The sequence below is a fragment of the Python bivittatus genome, unplaced genomic scaffold (genome assembly GCF_059951505.1).
Source record: "Python bivittatus isolate LINGU-HERP-01145 unplaced genomic scaffold, Pbiv_v1 ctg000570_np1212, whole genome shotgun sequence".
Taxonomy (NCBI): domain Eukaryota; kingdom Metazoa; phylum Chordata; class Lepidosauria; order Squamata; family Pythonidae; genus Python; species Python bivittatus.
This window is the reverse complement of record NW_028277097.1, coordinates 15,440,923-15,457,586: the sequence shown is the minus strand read 5'-3', so window position 1 is coordinate 15,457,586 and position 16,664 is coordinate 15,440,923. Positions and strand designations below refer to the sequence as shown.

General features: G+C 38.7%; 1 protein-coding gene across 3 annotated transcripts in view; it reads right to left on the bottom strand.

Moving 5' to 3' along the window:
- Positions 1-16,664, bottom strand: part of MYO5B (myosin VB) — a 253,937-nt gene that overhangs the window by 123,884 nt on the left and 113,389 nt on the right. For all 3 annotated transcript variants that reach the window (XM_088152666.1, XM_088152667.1, XM_088152668.1), the window contains exons 5-6: positions 8,422-8,578; positions 1,158-1,301 (exon numbers count right to left, since the gene is read on the bottom strand). In XM_088152666.1, the coding sequence (XP_088008792.1) occupies positions 1,158-1,301; positions 8,422-8,578 (301 nt within the window). The remainder of the gene's footprint in view (positions 1-1,157; positions 1,302-8,421; positions 8,579-16,664) is intronic.

Below are 16,664 nucleotides of genomic sequence, written 5' to 3'. Positions count from 1 at the left end.
TTCTTGAGAGGGTACCATTATAGTGTGGGTGGTGTCTTAAAGAATTTTAAGAGTTTTTTATTATTTGTCGAGTTGTTTATTAGCCGCCTAGGGTTGTTTCCTACAATCTAGGCAGCCATAAATACCTTTTCAGTTAAATAAATAAATAAAAGATAGGCATTACTGGATGCCAGCTGCCATCAGGGACATGTGTCCTTGGCCTCTAGAAAAAAATTACATTTTCAAAGCCACAGAAAGGTAAATATTTAAATACAAAACATATTAGAAAGCAATAGAAGAAAAAGAGAACAGCAGTGTTGAATAGTAGTGCCTTCTGAAAGCAACGTCTGTTTTGGATTGACGTCAACGTATTCTACTTGGTTGCATCCAATAGATCTCACAGGTTGCAAGGTGGAACGCTCCCTGTAGGCGTCCTAGCCATCCACCCTGCTATGGTAGGATACTCTGTTCCAACCCTCTTCCCTCCCCAGGGTCTACTGCCCTATAGAACAGCAGTGCACCTATTCAGTCCTTCCTGAGCATTGATTTTTTTGCAGGGGGGCAGGGAGTTCTCCTCCAGGCTATGCATGGTTGACGCTGTTTTGTAATCGTGGGAAGCAACGTAACAAGTTATTAGCTAGATAGCGTTACAGCAGCATCTGCAACCAAATAATGGGTTTGCTCTCTCTACATATCCCTGCAAATCCCTACATTTGGTTCCTCATCATAGCTCTTTGTGTGAGCTTTGCCACCTGACTGAATTTGCACACTGTCTTTTTCAAAAATAATGGTTGTTTGATACTGGAGGAGGATGAATTAATGAAGGCAATACTTTGAGCGATTTCTAAACAGAAAAGCAGAAATAAATAAATAAACGCACACATACCCCTAGCATTCCTAAAAAACGAATGACCTCCATTCTCACCATACTTCATCATATGGCATGACGGGGAGGAGATCAACTCACAAAACTCTAAAATAGATAAGGCACAGAGTCCCCTATGTATTGTAATTAATACAGTAACACGGTGTGAATATTAGCATTGTATCTTACAAGATTTGTAGTAGCTGGGATGAGCGCAAAACTACCGTTCTGGACAGAAGCCACAGGTCATGTGGAACATGTTGTTAAATCCTCAAATCAGGAGAGCAAAATCCATAATGATAAATAAACTAACCTGGAATACAACTCTTGATTTCTCAAGCAGATATGTCCTCATGTTGGCACCAATGATACGGTGTCTTTTATCAAAGCCAATCTGAATGTATTTCCCAAAGCGGCTGCTGTTGTCATTCCGGGTTGTTTTTGCATTACCAATTGCCTTTATGAAATTAATAAAATATTAGAAATAGAGGGGTTTTTTGCAACAATGTTCATTTATCTCACAGGTATACTTTGTAAGTAGTTGCATATAAATAAAAAACATTATATTAAGAGAAAGAGAGAGAGAATGACAGATAGAGATAGCAACATTTCTTGAAGATTAAGCGGTACGTCTTTAACAAGATCATAAAATATCTATTAGCCTTATCCCCTCTGCCTGTGAAACAGAAACCAATACCGACCTATTTTATAAGCTTGTTTTAGAGTGTAAATAATGAAGATGGCAGCAAATACTTTATAATGTTGATAAAAGTTTGTTACCAAATGAACTCTAAATATAATTAACACTCTTGATTACTCTAGATAAGTGTTTCTCAAACTTGGTAACTTTAATATGTGGACTTCAACTCCCAGAATTCTTGCCTTCCAGAGGAATTCTGGGAGTTGAGGTCCACACATATTAAAATTGCCAAGTTTGAGAAACACTGCTTTAGATGATAGTACTTGGATGAAATCTTGAGCTTCACAATTGGGTGCTAACGGACAATCAAGAGACTCAAATGATGTGCCCTTCTGGGAGGTAACAATATTCCTCAAAGCTTCAAAATGTCATGGACTAATTTTCCCAACCTGGCACTCTCCAGAAGCCTAAATTGGATAGAAAATGTGGAGCTGCAGACTACACACACACACACACACATATAGAAATATGCAAAGAATGTCAAATTAGGGAGCTTTTGGCCACCCAAAAGAGACCATGCCTTTCATTATACAATGTTAACTAGTGTAATGACAACAACAACAGACCTACATACACATTATAATTTTAAGCAACCTTCAATTTCATAACAAGTGTATTCGTTACGACTAATACAAAAAAGTGTGTATCTAGATTAATTTATTTGAAAGCAGACTTATAATAAGTTGCAGTTTTCAAGCAAGACACAGAAGTTGGGTTCACTCACTGTTTATAGATGTTTATGTGATTTGTTTGGTTTTGACTTAGGCTGTGGTGTGAATTCAGCCATTGTCTGTAGACCATGGTTTGTGGTGTAGCATCTTGTATGGACCCAGACAACTGTGTTTTATTCAAACAACCCTGACTTACCATACCAGAGGCAGAAAGTATTGATTAGTCTGCAGTTCAATTGTGTTTGCTTTCTAAGATCACTAGGAGCTTGCGTTGACAGTTGCAGCTCTTGATACAGCTTTACTGATTTATTACAAAATACCTTTTTTTACTACATTTACCGTTGGGACAAGGCCTACATATTTGCTTCTTAATAACTCAGAATTTGAGGTAGACTGATTACAGAAAAACAAATGAAAACTGTGCTTCCAAGGTATTAGTGAAACAAGATGTCCTGCATGCTAAGTGACAAAGTGTTTATATAAGAACAGAATCTAGCTGTGTAGAACCCCTAAAAAATACTGGCAAAACTAAAATTAATGGTACTGTACCCACAAACTGGCATAGAAAATGCTTGGTGTCTTATCAAGAATTCTGGATCTTAATTTAAGCTTAATGAAGGCATGGATTCTGGTTTTAAAAGTTGATTAGGAGCAAAAAGATAATGATGATAAATTCATGCAAATAACCTTCCCCTCATTTTTTGCTACCTCATTGGAGGTTTTGAAATATGAACAGATTTTTTATGCAATGTCCACAGGCCCAGAGCAACCTTGATGGGGCAGCAATAAAGCTGCTTCGAAAGACACCAGAAAGGGAGGAGCAAAGTTATTAAATTCTTAAGATATAAGTGTGCCAGATAGTCTCTCTTTTAGTAAAGCTCCTTCATGAAAAGGGTCCCCAGTGACTGTCACTCTTAAGCGCAAGGCACTTAAACTTCCAAGTCATTTGCACCCTCTTATTCAGTTGTCCCTCATAAAACAGGAGGAACAAATGGGGCCGGTTGCATTCACATAGCAAACTAAACCATAGCTTATTTTAGCTCTTGTTTGGGAAAGCTTTATTGGCTTGCAAAACCTAGGACCCAGCCATTACCTTTCCACCTGTGAATAAAACCCTCAAAGACTAAAATTCAAGGAAAGAATTCAAATCCCCAAATAGCATCTGATCTCATTCATAGATGGGATAAAGAAGAAAACTAATTGCTGCTTATACTCCAGGTTAGACTGAGTTGCTCAGGGTCCATCCAAGGGCAATTCAAGGACTACTAGCTCTCTTGCATAGCATTTTCTAGGAAAAGCTGGGACTTCAGATCTGAAAGCAAAAGGGTGCTTTGAAGCGCACGGGGAGCTCCTGCACCCCTCTCTGTACCTCTTTAAAGCAGGTGCATCTCTTCTGAGAATTGCACAGCTACCCCCACAGCTGCAGCTCAATCCTTAGGAAACAAGTATTAAGTTATGTGTATCCCTACATACTCCATATCTCTTTTTCACCTTTGAATTGGAAGGATGCACAGCCCTAAATGTATGTAAAAGGACTGGTCTCCCTCAAATACTGACCTTCCCAATTGTCTAAGGCTTTAAAGATCACCCCCTTGAATAGGCCTGGGAGTGTTTTGGCAGCTTTTGCAAAGAGAGAGAAATATGTTTTCTTTCTGATGTTTCCAACCATGCTCTTGGTACGGCATTCTGTACGAGCTGCAGGTTACCCAGCAGAGTCAAGGACTGCCCTGTACAGTTCACTGCGATAGCCCAAAGGTTTTAATTTTCACCTCAAAAATCAAGCCATGGTACAGAAATCAAATGAAATTAAATTAAGATATTCATCACTGAACATTAGTGTTGTGTTGGCCTCATTGGCTCACACCACCATTTAATTTTAATTGATTGGCTGCACTGATGCATAAGAGTTGCCTTTGCACATCTGTGACATGTTTTTAAAAATTACATGAGTCAGCACAGCCAAATGACAGGGAGAGCAAATAACATAAAAGCTGGCGCCGAGACAGAAAACATTTGGGCTGAAAACTCTCACAAACCTGCTAAGTCTTTTGAAAACCCACCCATTGACAATATTACCTGAAATTCCAGTAGAAGCAAGAAAATATTGTATGTTCCTTGAGAGATTTACCTCTGCATATCTGAGTTACAGTACCAGTATTTGCTCATCCCGCTATCTCACCAGCGTCCTTTTGCAATAAAAGTCCTGTCATTAGAACTCAATCCCTCTGGAATTGGAGCTTTACATAAGCACTGCATGCAGCCTCAACTCCTGTCATTTAGATATGATGTGCCCTCTCTTAACAGGACACGGAGGGTAAATGCAACCGTGCAATTGCTACAGATTGATTGATCCTCTGCAAATGCTAAAGTAAGTCAGAAGAGAGCATCAGGGACACGTATCATGTCCTGCTTTGGCTTCTGATAGGTTTCCAGGTACAAGTCAAAGTGCTGGTGAAGGGATCAAAAACTAAATTGGCAATATCTAAATTGGCAATGTTAACTTCATAGCTTTAGAGCATGCGCGGAGTTCTCTATAGCCAAGCTTCAATAGTAACAGCACTTAGCGAAATTGCAAGAGGAAGCAACTAACCACAGATGAGCTAGCACAGATAATAGGGAAAACTCCTCCCGAAGAGAGTAAGTCTGAGGCCTGATAAGGAAGGAGGACCCAGAACAAAGGTCTGCAGGAACTGACGAGGTATAAGATTTAGGGGAATAAATTAATGTAAGCAAACAAGGGCGGGAAATAATGTATTCTGCTAAAGTTTCTTTGACTGGCTGTAAAACTCATCTTCATTATAATGGTAATAAGTTCTGCCCTTTTAAAAATACTATAAAAGGCTGTGGTTTTGTCTCCAAGGGTGTGCCACCCTGCTCTCTCTTCGTGCATGGTGTGGGCACCCAGACTTTTGCTTGGCCAAATAAAATGCTGCTTAGAGAAGTCCCTGCTTGAAGTCTTTTCTTTTGTGCTGTTGATTGATTTCAAGTTTTCTGGGTAGCCGTGAACCTTACACTGGGTTCAGACTTGAAAGCCCAACATGGATTGGTTCCTGGGTATCTTGAGAATCCCCTCCTTTATCTACAACCAGCCCATCCCCTCCCATCCTGCATGCTCAGCTTGGGCGGGGTGCTGAGTCCCTTGCCCATATGAAGGAAATAAGAGTTGGGGTCCAAAGCAATGTTCTTCTGGGATGGGTCCCAACGTGCAGAATAGAGGTTCAACCACCATCTACCTTGAAATCTTTCCCTAAGGCTGTGAAGACAGAGCTCTTTGGCTGGACTTCGGGGACCTGGGTGTGGCTGTAATTAAGTTGGGGTTGGCAAGAGGATTGTATTTTGATTGTTATGGTGAGACATTGTGGGAAGGCTAGAAAAGAATGAAAGAGAACACAGATATAGACAATCAAGAAACAGAAGTCCAGTCTGTTGGCAGCTTATCTCATAAACCGCAACTCAGGCCAGGTGGCAAGAAATCTGGAGGGAAGATTCAAAGAGACTTTGCCTTAATGAACTCAGTGGGAAATACTTCTTACAATTTCCAAAGTTCTGTGCGTCTGTGCTCCAGACTAGCATTAAAGATACATTGCTAAAGTCCATGTAACATGTTCCATTGGCCAGGGACTTGCATTTGGTGGGTCCCAGGAGGCGGGCCTTCTCTGCTGTGGCTCCCTCCTTGTGGAACATTCTCCCCCCTGAATTGAGGCTCACCCCTTCCCTGCTGTCGTTGAGGAAGTCCCTCAAGACCTGGTTGGGTCATCAGGCCTGGACATCTTTGGGAACCAGAGACATTCTTAGATGGCTCCACTGTAATTGATATTCTGCTCCCTCGGTGGGGTTTGTATATTTTAAAATCTTTTTTTTTAATCTTTTAAAAATCTTTTTTTAATCTTTTTTTAAAGTCTTTTTAAAAATTTGTGATAATGTTTTTATTCTAATAACTTTTTATCTTTTTATAATGCCTGTTTTTTATTCACTTGTTATTTTAATTGTTGCACGCCGCCTAGGGTTGCTTTGTGAGATGGGCAGCTATATAAATGTGATGTATAAATAAGTAAATAAATAAAAATAACTCTTGCTTCCTTGATTTTGCCCAGTGGAGACAGGTTTTTTTTGACCGATTGTTTTTACTGATCAGTGTTTTAACTGTAGGCCTCTTTTAATTGGACGTCAAATCACTGAGAGTCAATTGCTTACAGCAATCTATAAATCAAATAATCAATTAAGTACATGAGCTAAAGCAGTATTTTTCAACCTTGGCAACTTTAAGATGTGTGGACTTCAACTCCCAGAATTCCCCAGCCAGCACGTGGGAGATGAAGTCCACACATCTTAAAGTTGCCAAGGTTGAAAAACATGGAACTACAGAAAGGGAAAAAAGACCAGAGAACAGAATAACTGTTCTATTAAGGTCTTCCCAGAAGTTTTAATGCTACAAAAAAAGCAAGCAAAATTAACATTACATGATCATGATTTTGTGTTACAAGACAGTACTGGAAAATGGTAAGAGGAATGCAACTGAAAAATGACTGCTTTTCAATTACATTTCTAGATGTATCTTATGCACAGCTTGGAAAAAACAAGTCCATTTGTATTCCATACCATTAATGTGTTTTTTAAAGTGCTGTAGCCAATACTGGGTTCCATGTATTTAACTAATTTTAGCACAGCTTGCAAACTGGTAGCTATTAAAATTGGTGGGGCACACAAGAAACAGGTTGTGTTATCCTGAATTGGAAATTGGCATGTTCAAAAGAAGTTCATGGCTGGGCAAGATATTTTGCTTCCTAAGCTGAAATACATGGTGATTCCCTATTGCTATTTCACATACAGAAACTGGCTGGAGGAAGAACTGAATCTGACTTCAGCTATTGGTAGCATGTGAGAGTTCTCCACCAAGGCTAAGGTGGCAGGTGAATTTAGAGGGGGGAGGATTGCTTGTAAGGCTTAGGACTGTAAACAGGCCGGAGACTAAGAGAAAGTTCAGTAGTGTGATGCCCGCACCAGCATCTGCCACTTGAGGCAACTACCCTACCAAGCCTTATGGTAGGGCCAGATCCAAAGAGAATCTCAAGTAGTCTAGTTAGAGGAATTGGGTAACCCATAAAAAATGAAACTAAGAATGATGAAAAGAGAGAGAGAGAGAGACTTTGCAAAATGATGATTCTGTTCACAGCACCACTAATGCAGGATTGAGCTCCCCAACTTGTATCTTGGGGAGAGACTTGAACACTTTGTTGACACAAAGTCCAATTCACAAACACTTGCTAAGTTGAAGTTGCCAAACAGAAGGCAGTACAAAGAAACACCAATCTATACAAGATTATCTTGAACCAAGTGAACGTGGTGATTCTCAAAGTGACACGACACTAAGAAGCATTATCCATGTTCCATGCTAACAAGTGAATTCCAGAAGAGAAGTCTAAGCTTATTTACACCAGAAAGTGGTATAAAAGAGTTTACGATGAAAATCCTACTGATTTCACCATACAAACATGCCCCCTCATCTCAGTGATGTTGGAGATTTCACCATGAAGTAGCTTCATCATTTTAAAAACTATCTTTTCAAATATACTTGCTTTCTCCAATAAAACTTAGAGACTGTTTAGATACCTCTGTCCACAATACTAGATCTTTGTAGATTGCATTTTACAGCAGGAATTGATAAATACAGATATATCAAGTCAGCAGCACAGCAAGGAAACATGCCAACAGAGCATTACCTAGCCAGGTGTATTCATGTGTTCTTCCAATGATAATATCATACAATCTTTACATGGGCCTAACTTGCAGTACTGACATATTATTCATAACATAAATTCATTTAACTTATATTCATTTTAGGGGAGAATGTGGAGGGTCACTAAAACCAAAGTACTGATTCACTGTGGAAACAAGAGATAGCTATGACAGGAGACCGTGTTTCTGGGTTAACTTCTGAGAAGCAAGCCTCTATATTTAACTCTACAATGGATGCTGAGTTAACCCTGCTGACAACAACTGGAAAGCCCCTACTTTATAGTCCATGCATGAAGTGCTTGCGAACTGCAGGCATAAACATATCGGGCAGATATCAAGTTGAGGGAGGTTGACTTGCGTTGGGGAAAGCCAGCCTAAATATTGTCAGTGTGAAACAAATGTTCTTCCCTTCCTCCAATTCTACAGAAATAAAAGAATCTCCTCCCCGTCCCCCGTCCCCGAGTCCTTACCTCCATGATAGGACTGGAAGCCAGGACCTTCTCTTCAATGTTGGACTCGCTGGAGGACCCTCCAACTGATGCAAAGAATCGCATGGCGTATTTGGCCGAGACTGTTTTGCCTGCACCGGATTCCCCACTAACAATAATGGACTGGTTCTTCTCATCCCTAAACAAAGGAGAAGGCAGAAGTTACTCGACATTTCTCTCTATTCTTGCCAACTTTGCCATTACTGCTTCACATGGCCAAGCCCGCTTTTCCATTCCCTGTTCATGAAATGGGGTAGCACAATTTGACTTGGTGCAGATTCGATTCCTCCCATCCCAAGAATCTCTACTTTATTTAAAATTCATTTATTGCTGCTTTAGAGAGCTCTGCATACCAACCTTAAATCATCATATAATTCTTTCCTTGACATGATTATGTGTTATCCTAAGAGACTGCGACATGGGCTTCCTCAAGAACCTTCCAGCCAAATACTAAATTGTCACACCTTTATAAACAACCATACTGTGTCTGCCACTCACAGCATTCAGGCTTCCTTAATATAGGCTATCACTTACTTCTGCCCAAGAGGGATAGAAAGCCAATTATTCTTAATGCCTTGACATGGCATACAGCTTTGCAAGTAGCAATCCAAAACCTCCACTCCCTTTTCGTTGCAGACATAGAGGCTTCTTCGGCATGGTTGCTACCTAAACAGATCTTCCTTCACCCCGGTCTTCCATCTGGAAACGTGGAGCATGGAAAGCCCTTCTGAATTTAGAGAACGTCTTAACTAATGAACAGATTTACGGAGGAAGTCCAAGTGTACAATAATTACAGCCAGGGAAGAAAACCACCAATTACCAAAGTCTCTTGCTTGTTCACAACAAAAACATTTTTTTAAAAAAAACCTAAGTTAATGCCAAAGATATTAAAATAAAAACATCCCAAGAGAGGCTTGTTTTAAAAGGCATATTTTGAAGAACTTTTTAAAAACCAACAAAGAGGCAATCCTGTTAATTCAGCAGGGAATACTTTCCAAGGCTTGTGACAGCTAGAGAAAAATCCATCCTGAGGTCCCACAAGGTAACTAAAAGATAATGGCTTCTTTATGTTGGGCTTGACTCCTAAGGACTATAGGAACACACCCATGTTGTTTGCTTGGCAATAATATGGAAAGGTTTACCACTGCATTATTCCAGGATGTTTCCATTTAGTTCCCAATCTAGTCTACAGGTCTTGGCCTTCTTGATCTCCCCCAAGATCAACCATGCTTAGTCAAGGTCAGCTAAATGCCTGTACCGAGCAAGTCCACACCAATTAACCTCAAATGATCTCAAAAAATGGGGGAGATTGTTTACAACAGTGTTTCTTAAAAGTGTGATATTAGGATCCCTGAGGGTCTTCCAAGACCCTCTGAGGGATCTGCAAAATCAAAATTATTTGCCAGCCTATGTTGAAAATAATACAATATTAAAATCCCATCAAACAATAGTGAGAAGCAGTACAGCAGCAAATGTGTCCATTTTAATTTTTAATATGGTAAATATCAATAAATATAACCCATGCAAACAAAAGCTCTTTTGGGGTCCACCATAATTTTTAAAAGTGGGAAGGGGTTCTGAAAGAAAAAAGTTTAAGAAACACTGGTATAGAAGAAGATATCTCTCAGGTAACAAAGATGCCAGCCACACAAGGCTTTAATGATAATAATGACCATTTCGTATCTCTCTTGGAAACAAAACGGGTAGTGGGTTTTAGCTACTCGGTACGCTATAAAGATTAAGAGTTTTCTGGAGTACACAGGAATTAATCACAAGAGATAAACCAAGTTTTCACAAGGTCCAAATGCAGGATCTATAAATAATCCTACTCCTATTTGTTGGTTTTGTATCTTTTGAGTATGATTTTAGGCCATCTGCTTTAAAAAAAAATGAAAAAAACTCTGCACAATATATTTCTAACCAATTAGGGATCTCACTGGGAACATCTTCACTGATCCGCACTACATTGCCAATTTGATCTGACTATGTGATACCATCTCTATAAGCTAATGATGCCCATGCCCTCACCAACGGCTCACACCAATGTTGTCACCCTTGCAGATTCAGAGGGTAAAATAACGTCCCCAAGTGAGCAAGGGGAGACTCAGCCTTACATTTCCAGTCACTGCAGTGTGTGTGTGTGTAGCATCTAAATACAGGGCTTGGGGTATCATTGTCTTTAATCTCTCCTTGCCCCTTTGTATAATTTTCAAACTCAAGAATAAGCAAATGTATGACAACATTTAATCTGTAGGACAGATATAGCTTAGAGTTCTACTTATGACTGACCAATGTTTGTGGTATCTTATTTATTCATGCTTATAAACTTCTTCATGCCCCAGTATTTTGATTGATGGTGACCACTGTGAACAATGAGAGACCAGCAAGTAGACTGGTCCTTCAAATCTCTCCAGAGAAGGAGAGAATGGGAGGTCATCCACAAGTGCTCTGAGTGGCAGCTCCCTGTGAGGAGACCATAAAACAGTGGTTGCCCATGGGTTTGAGTAGCAGGAGCTGGGGGAGACGACATCTTTCCTTTTAGTGGCCTCTAATAAGGACACTAAGCAAGCTGAACTCACTTTCTAATCACATTCGGAAATGTTCAGTTTAATCCACTTTATGGATATTAGAGACCTTCAAAATGGCTAGCTTAATTTGACACCTGGTGAGTTTTACCTTCATTTTCAGATTTAAGAAATTTTTAAGAGATGTAAGAGTTTAAAATAATATTCAGTTGGCAAAAAAAAAAAAAAAAAAAAAGGATTTTGATTTAAGAAAGTTTTGAGCAGACTGGGAGACCAGAGAGATTTGAAATATTAGTTATTTTTGCTGTAAGATGTGAAAAACAAGTATATAATTAAATAATATACTCATGGGAAACCTAATTAAACCCATATTAGGAACTGAGGCTTGATGAAGGTTGCAAATGGACACTAGAGGGAACTAAAGGACCAGGCAGAAAAGAGTTAAAATGGCTATAACTTTTTTTATCTTAAAGAGTTTTTTGAAATATGGATTGGACAATAATGACTAATATCTCAGAAAGGATACAGATTTCAATGGATAAACTTTTAGAAGATGAGAAAAACTTTTAAAACCTTTTCCTGAAATAGACATTATAGAGTTTGAAGGTATAGAAGACAACAAAATTGAGATTACCAAAATGAGAATACAAAACACAGATCAAGAAAAGGATCTGGACGTGGAACAGCTGCGACAAGAAATCCTGGAGACGCCTCTTTATGGGATTTACAAAGTAGGCTAGTGAAGCTTTGAAGACTCCTTTTAAATGCCAAAGAATGATGAAGGATAAAATTCTGCGATGCCAGAGGAATGATTTAAAGGACAAGATTGTGCAGAGCAAAAAGAAGGAATATACAGTTGGACTATTTGACCACAGATGAACTATTTGTTTGATATTTCTGATAACTCCTAATGGAATTTTTGCTAAACCTAAAAAGGTTATTTCTGGATTGTGTATAGATAAAAGTTAGATCATGGGGAGAAGAGGTTTTTTTTTTTTTTTTTATTTTTAACTTTAAAAGAGGGTGAAAAGTTATTATATTACTTTATGCTCAGTATGAGGAAGGTTGGAAGTTGTCTTTTTCTTTTTTTCTTTTCTTTTTTTCTTTTTCCTGCACCTTCTGAATTTTTCTTTTCTTTTTCCTTCTGGTTTAGTTTGTATTAGTTTTTACTTCAATAAAATTATTACATAAAAAAGATACATATTCAGCAAATCTCAATCAACCTGTAACTCAAGGGAAGGAGAAAGAATGTGATTAAAACTTGCAAATAAGCAACAAAACCCAATTCATTATTTTATGGACATGACAGTGAGGCAATATGGGGCTATTACATCTCAAGTTAAAGATACCCACTGATGTAAATTTCAGAATACTATTCAAGCAGAATAGCCTCCTCTTCTCTCCAAGTAAATAAGGAGGGTCTGGTCATTTCAAAATACAAATAAAATGGAATTGAGCAAATATGTTCCCCTCCCATCTTCCTGAAATGAAATAGTGGAGATGAATTCAGAAATTAAGGAAGACGCTTTTGCACATGTATTTGCCACTAAGTCTGTACAGGAACAGTCTCAGTGGAAGAGCCACATTGTCAGTTATGAGTTCCAATAATTCCATCCAGGTCTTCCATCCTCTGCTCTTCTCCCTGGGGGGCTGGGGGAGACACTCTTAGTCATGAGAAATCATTTTAAATGTTCACGATGCATACAATTACACAGGATCCATCTTTCTTCACTGTTTTTGTTTTTCTTCTTTAAGCAACACCATCCAGACCATCGAAGAGGCATTTGAATGAAGGCTGAAGGCTTTGCTAATAAATATAAGTGGCAGTTGATTCTTCCTGCACATAGCAAGGAACCAGCTGGTGAAGTTCTTGTGTCCAGAAAATGTCCATTTGCTCATACTAATTTCCATTGTTGCTATAAGCCGGTAGCCTTATATCAAACCTTCAAGAACTGAGAGAACATTTCCAGATGTCTGCAGTTTAATTAGTGCCACAGGCCACCGATAGGCTAATTACAAAGGTTAATGATACTTCTTTGTATTCCTATCCTGTGCTTATGTTATTTCTTATGAAACCAAAGGCTCCATTCCCTTGCTCTAGCCTTTTATTCATCAGGCAAAGAATTTTGCAAAAATGACATAATCCATCAAATATCATTTCCCCCAACATTCATGAAAATAAAGGTACGTTTCTATCTTCATCTTTAGCTTGGTTTAGCCTATTTTCTTCTAAAAAGCACTGGGTGGACTGTGGCAAGGAAGACTAGATTTGGGAATGACCAGACAACAGCCCACTTCTTGTTTGTTCATAACTGAGAGCTGCATATGGCCAAACCAAAGGCCTTGCTGGCCACTCCTTTAGATGTTTCTGTTATATGTTTTTGAATTTTCTAATTTTATTAACACTTTTGTTCTGCATTTGTCCTATCTCATGCACTGACTTCTCAAAGAAGTCCAGATGTCAACATCTCCCCTTTTTAATCTTCTCATGATTTCCATTGCCTCTTCTGTATTTTTTCATGCTTCTCAATTCTGATTTGGATCAGAAAGGTGGAGCAGCTGCAAAATACTGTAGTATCATAGTTATTATGGGTTTGCTAATGAATTACTTTTTGATTATGTAATATTATATTCCAATGCAAGAGATCCCCATTAAGGAAAAGATACCAAGAACTTACTGAAGGCTTCTGCAACTGTTCTTGTCTCTGAGACCTCACTTTTCTTGCTCTCCAATTATGGGGCTAACATACCCAGGCACAGGAAAGAGTTAACAAATTAGGCTATGGGGTATAACCAGCTGTTTCTGCTGGTTTTAAATGGATCATGATTAAAGTAATTACACTGCTCCACATTAAGGAATTGGGTGTTCCTTGTTTGTCTATATCACTGCTTAGTATTATAGACTACACTGAGAAAATTCAGGCCATCTCTTCTAAAGACCTCCCACAAGGACTTCCTGTAAGAACATTCCAAAAAATGAACACCACAAAATTTGTCATGATAAGGATGACCATCAACTCTACTGTGATGTCTCTTCAGTTTGGTGACTGATTTCTTAAGTGGGTAGCATCCACTGAAGGAAGCAGGGGCAGCCAACAAGGTATAATCGTGAATTTTATTATTCCAAAAAGTTATTTTGATTTTCTAATTTCATTTTATCCTAATCATAACGCTCAGAGGCAGGAGAGTGTGGGGTGTTGTTAAAAAAAGCTGAATGTTGGTTTATCCAAGCAGACCTTTTTCTTTCAAAACTCAGTGAAAAGACAGAAAAAAGGCTACAGCAGTTCATAGACAATCTGTGTCCTTCATTCAGAAGCAGCACAGCTTCTGAGGGTCTGTTGCATTTGCCAAAATAAGTTAGCCTCTGGAAACTGAGACAAATGATCAGTGCTATAAACTTATTATTTACTCCCGAGCCACTGTTGGAATCTTGATACTGATGTAGCTGATGACTGGGGAGAAGGGAAGCAATATGCAAGCATGGAGATATTTGTTTTCTTACTTAGCAATTATTTAAACATTGGAGGTATTCAGGAAACTTCTGAGGGTGGCAGTGGGGACAAGGGAGCAACCCACGCAGAAGACTGTCATAAGGCAATGCAATCAGGCAACTTTTTTTGACAGGGCACCATCATTCATTTTATTTTAGCCTCTGTAGGCTGCAAAGAGACAGAGCATTGACATTACTAAGAAGGATGGGGCCAAATATTATGACCCATTTTCCCTGCTCCCCTTTTTAGGGACACAAGTACTAGAAGCTTAAATCAAACATTTTCTATGACTTCGTATGGCTTCACAAAAGACCCAAAGTCACATCACATGTGTATGGTTTCCCACTGGAATTTGGCAATGCCAAATTGGGGGTGGGGGTGTTCTTTGAGGCTGTGGGATGTCCACTCCTGGAGTCACTCCTAAGTGACTCTAAAATATGTAGCCTTGATAAGCAGTTACTGTTTGCATCAAGCCACCTGAAGCTAATGTTTTCAATATTCTTGAATTAAGCTGGCATCATGAAGAGGCAAGGAAGAAGTGATAACTCAACCATCACTCTGCCCTCTCATCTGTACCTCTTTTGTTCTCTTGCTATCTGATATTCAAAATTTGAGTTCCTCAGTTACTACTTTGCCTTCCAGAGGCACTGGCCATTACACATGTCAGCAATATGGGAGAGTAAATAATTAGATCAAATAAAGTTTTAATAGTCAAAAAAAGCCCATGGGGGATAGAAAGAAAGTGATGGTGTATTATTTATTTTAAATGCACTCCCCTTTTTGAAATGATCTTAGAATTTTTATGTTGCTTTAATATACAAAAACAGAAGAAACGGGAAAAGAAAAATGGAGAGAAATTTTTAAAAAACATACAAATGCAAGCAGAGAGAAAGATAAAAGGAAGCAACAGAAATATATTACACATAAGGAATCATTCAGGCTAATTTTAAACACATCATTAAACTTTAATCATACAGAGTAATATTGATCAGTCTTTTCATTGCATCAACAGATAGTTCATAAACAGAAATCGAACACACATTGATGATTCAAGATTGCAAATCTGGGGCCACAGTCTCTTTCCAACCCTGAAAAGGAATCATTTTGGCTGCCCCGCCTTTTGGCTCAATAAATCTACAATTTTTATCTTTATAATACAGTTCCACAGCTCTACATTTTGCATATAATGTGGAAGTTATCTTTAAGAATACGGTCAATTTTAAAGACAAACTGGTCTTTATAATACTATATTAACAAATGTATGGACAGTAAAGAAAAACAGGACAATAATGGGACAAACCTGTATCAGCTGAGTAAGTGTTCCCTCATGTTACTCTTCCAACATAATTAAGCTGTTACCCAACATTTTTAAAGAAATTATCTTGTGTGTCCAGTAAATGTGGGGAAAAATACATTAATGTCATCTTTAGACCATATGACACACAGTGTACTTAACATTCTTTAAGAGTCTTAGCCATGGATGTAATTCCCTTTTGAAACTAGCTAAACCTTTTGCAAAAATAAAAGATCTCCCGACATTATCAAGATGGAGAAGAAAAAGTTTTGTTACGAATCAATGAGAGCCCTTAATTTTGAAGGGCAGCGTGGCAATCAGCTGTAAATCATGAATAGGTATTAGAATTTGGAGCTGAAGTTGCATTTACTTTCCTGCAACTGCTACAAGATAAAATGCACACACCAAAAAATCACCTTATCTGGGGCTTCTGGCCAAAGAATTATGCTGTAACCTAGCCTTAATGATGCCACCTGTTTTTAAGTCAGCATGGCCAAATTCAGAACACCAAGTGGCTTGCAAACTTCAAACAACCAAATACAAACAGCTCCTTTCTACTTAGCTGTTGCAAAAAGTAGCCTTACCACCCGCTTCACAAGTAAGGCTGACTCTACAAAATTACAGTCTGCCTCAAAACACTCAAAATCCCCAAACCCGCCCTTCCAAATTCCATCACTCACTCTCTCTTTCCCTCTCTCTCTCTCTCACAGACACACACACATGTACATCATGGAAGCAGAAGGGGAATCTTGTACAAACTGCCTACATAACTAAGACATACATTGGAAATATGGTGATAAGGGATTGTTCTCCATCTAAAACAGTGTTTCTCAACCTTGGCAACTTGAAGATGTGTGGACTTCAAGTTGCCAAGTTTGAGAAACACTGGTCTAAAATGTGCTTTCTGGTACTATC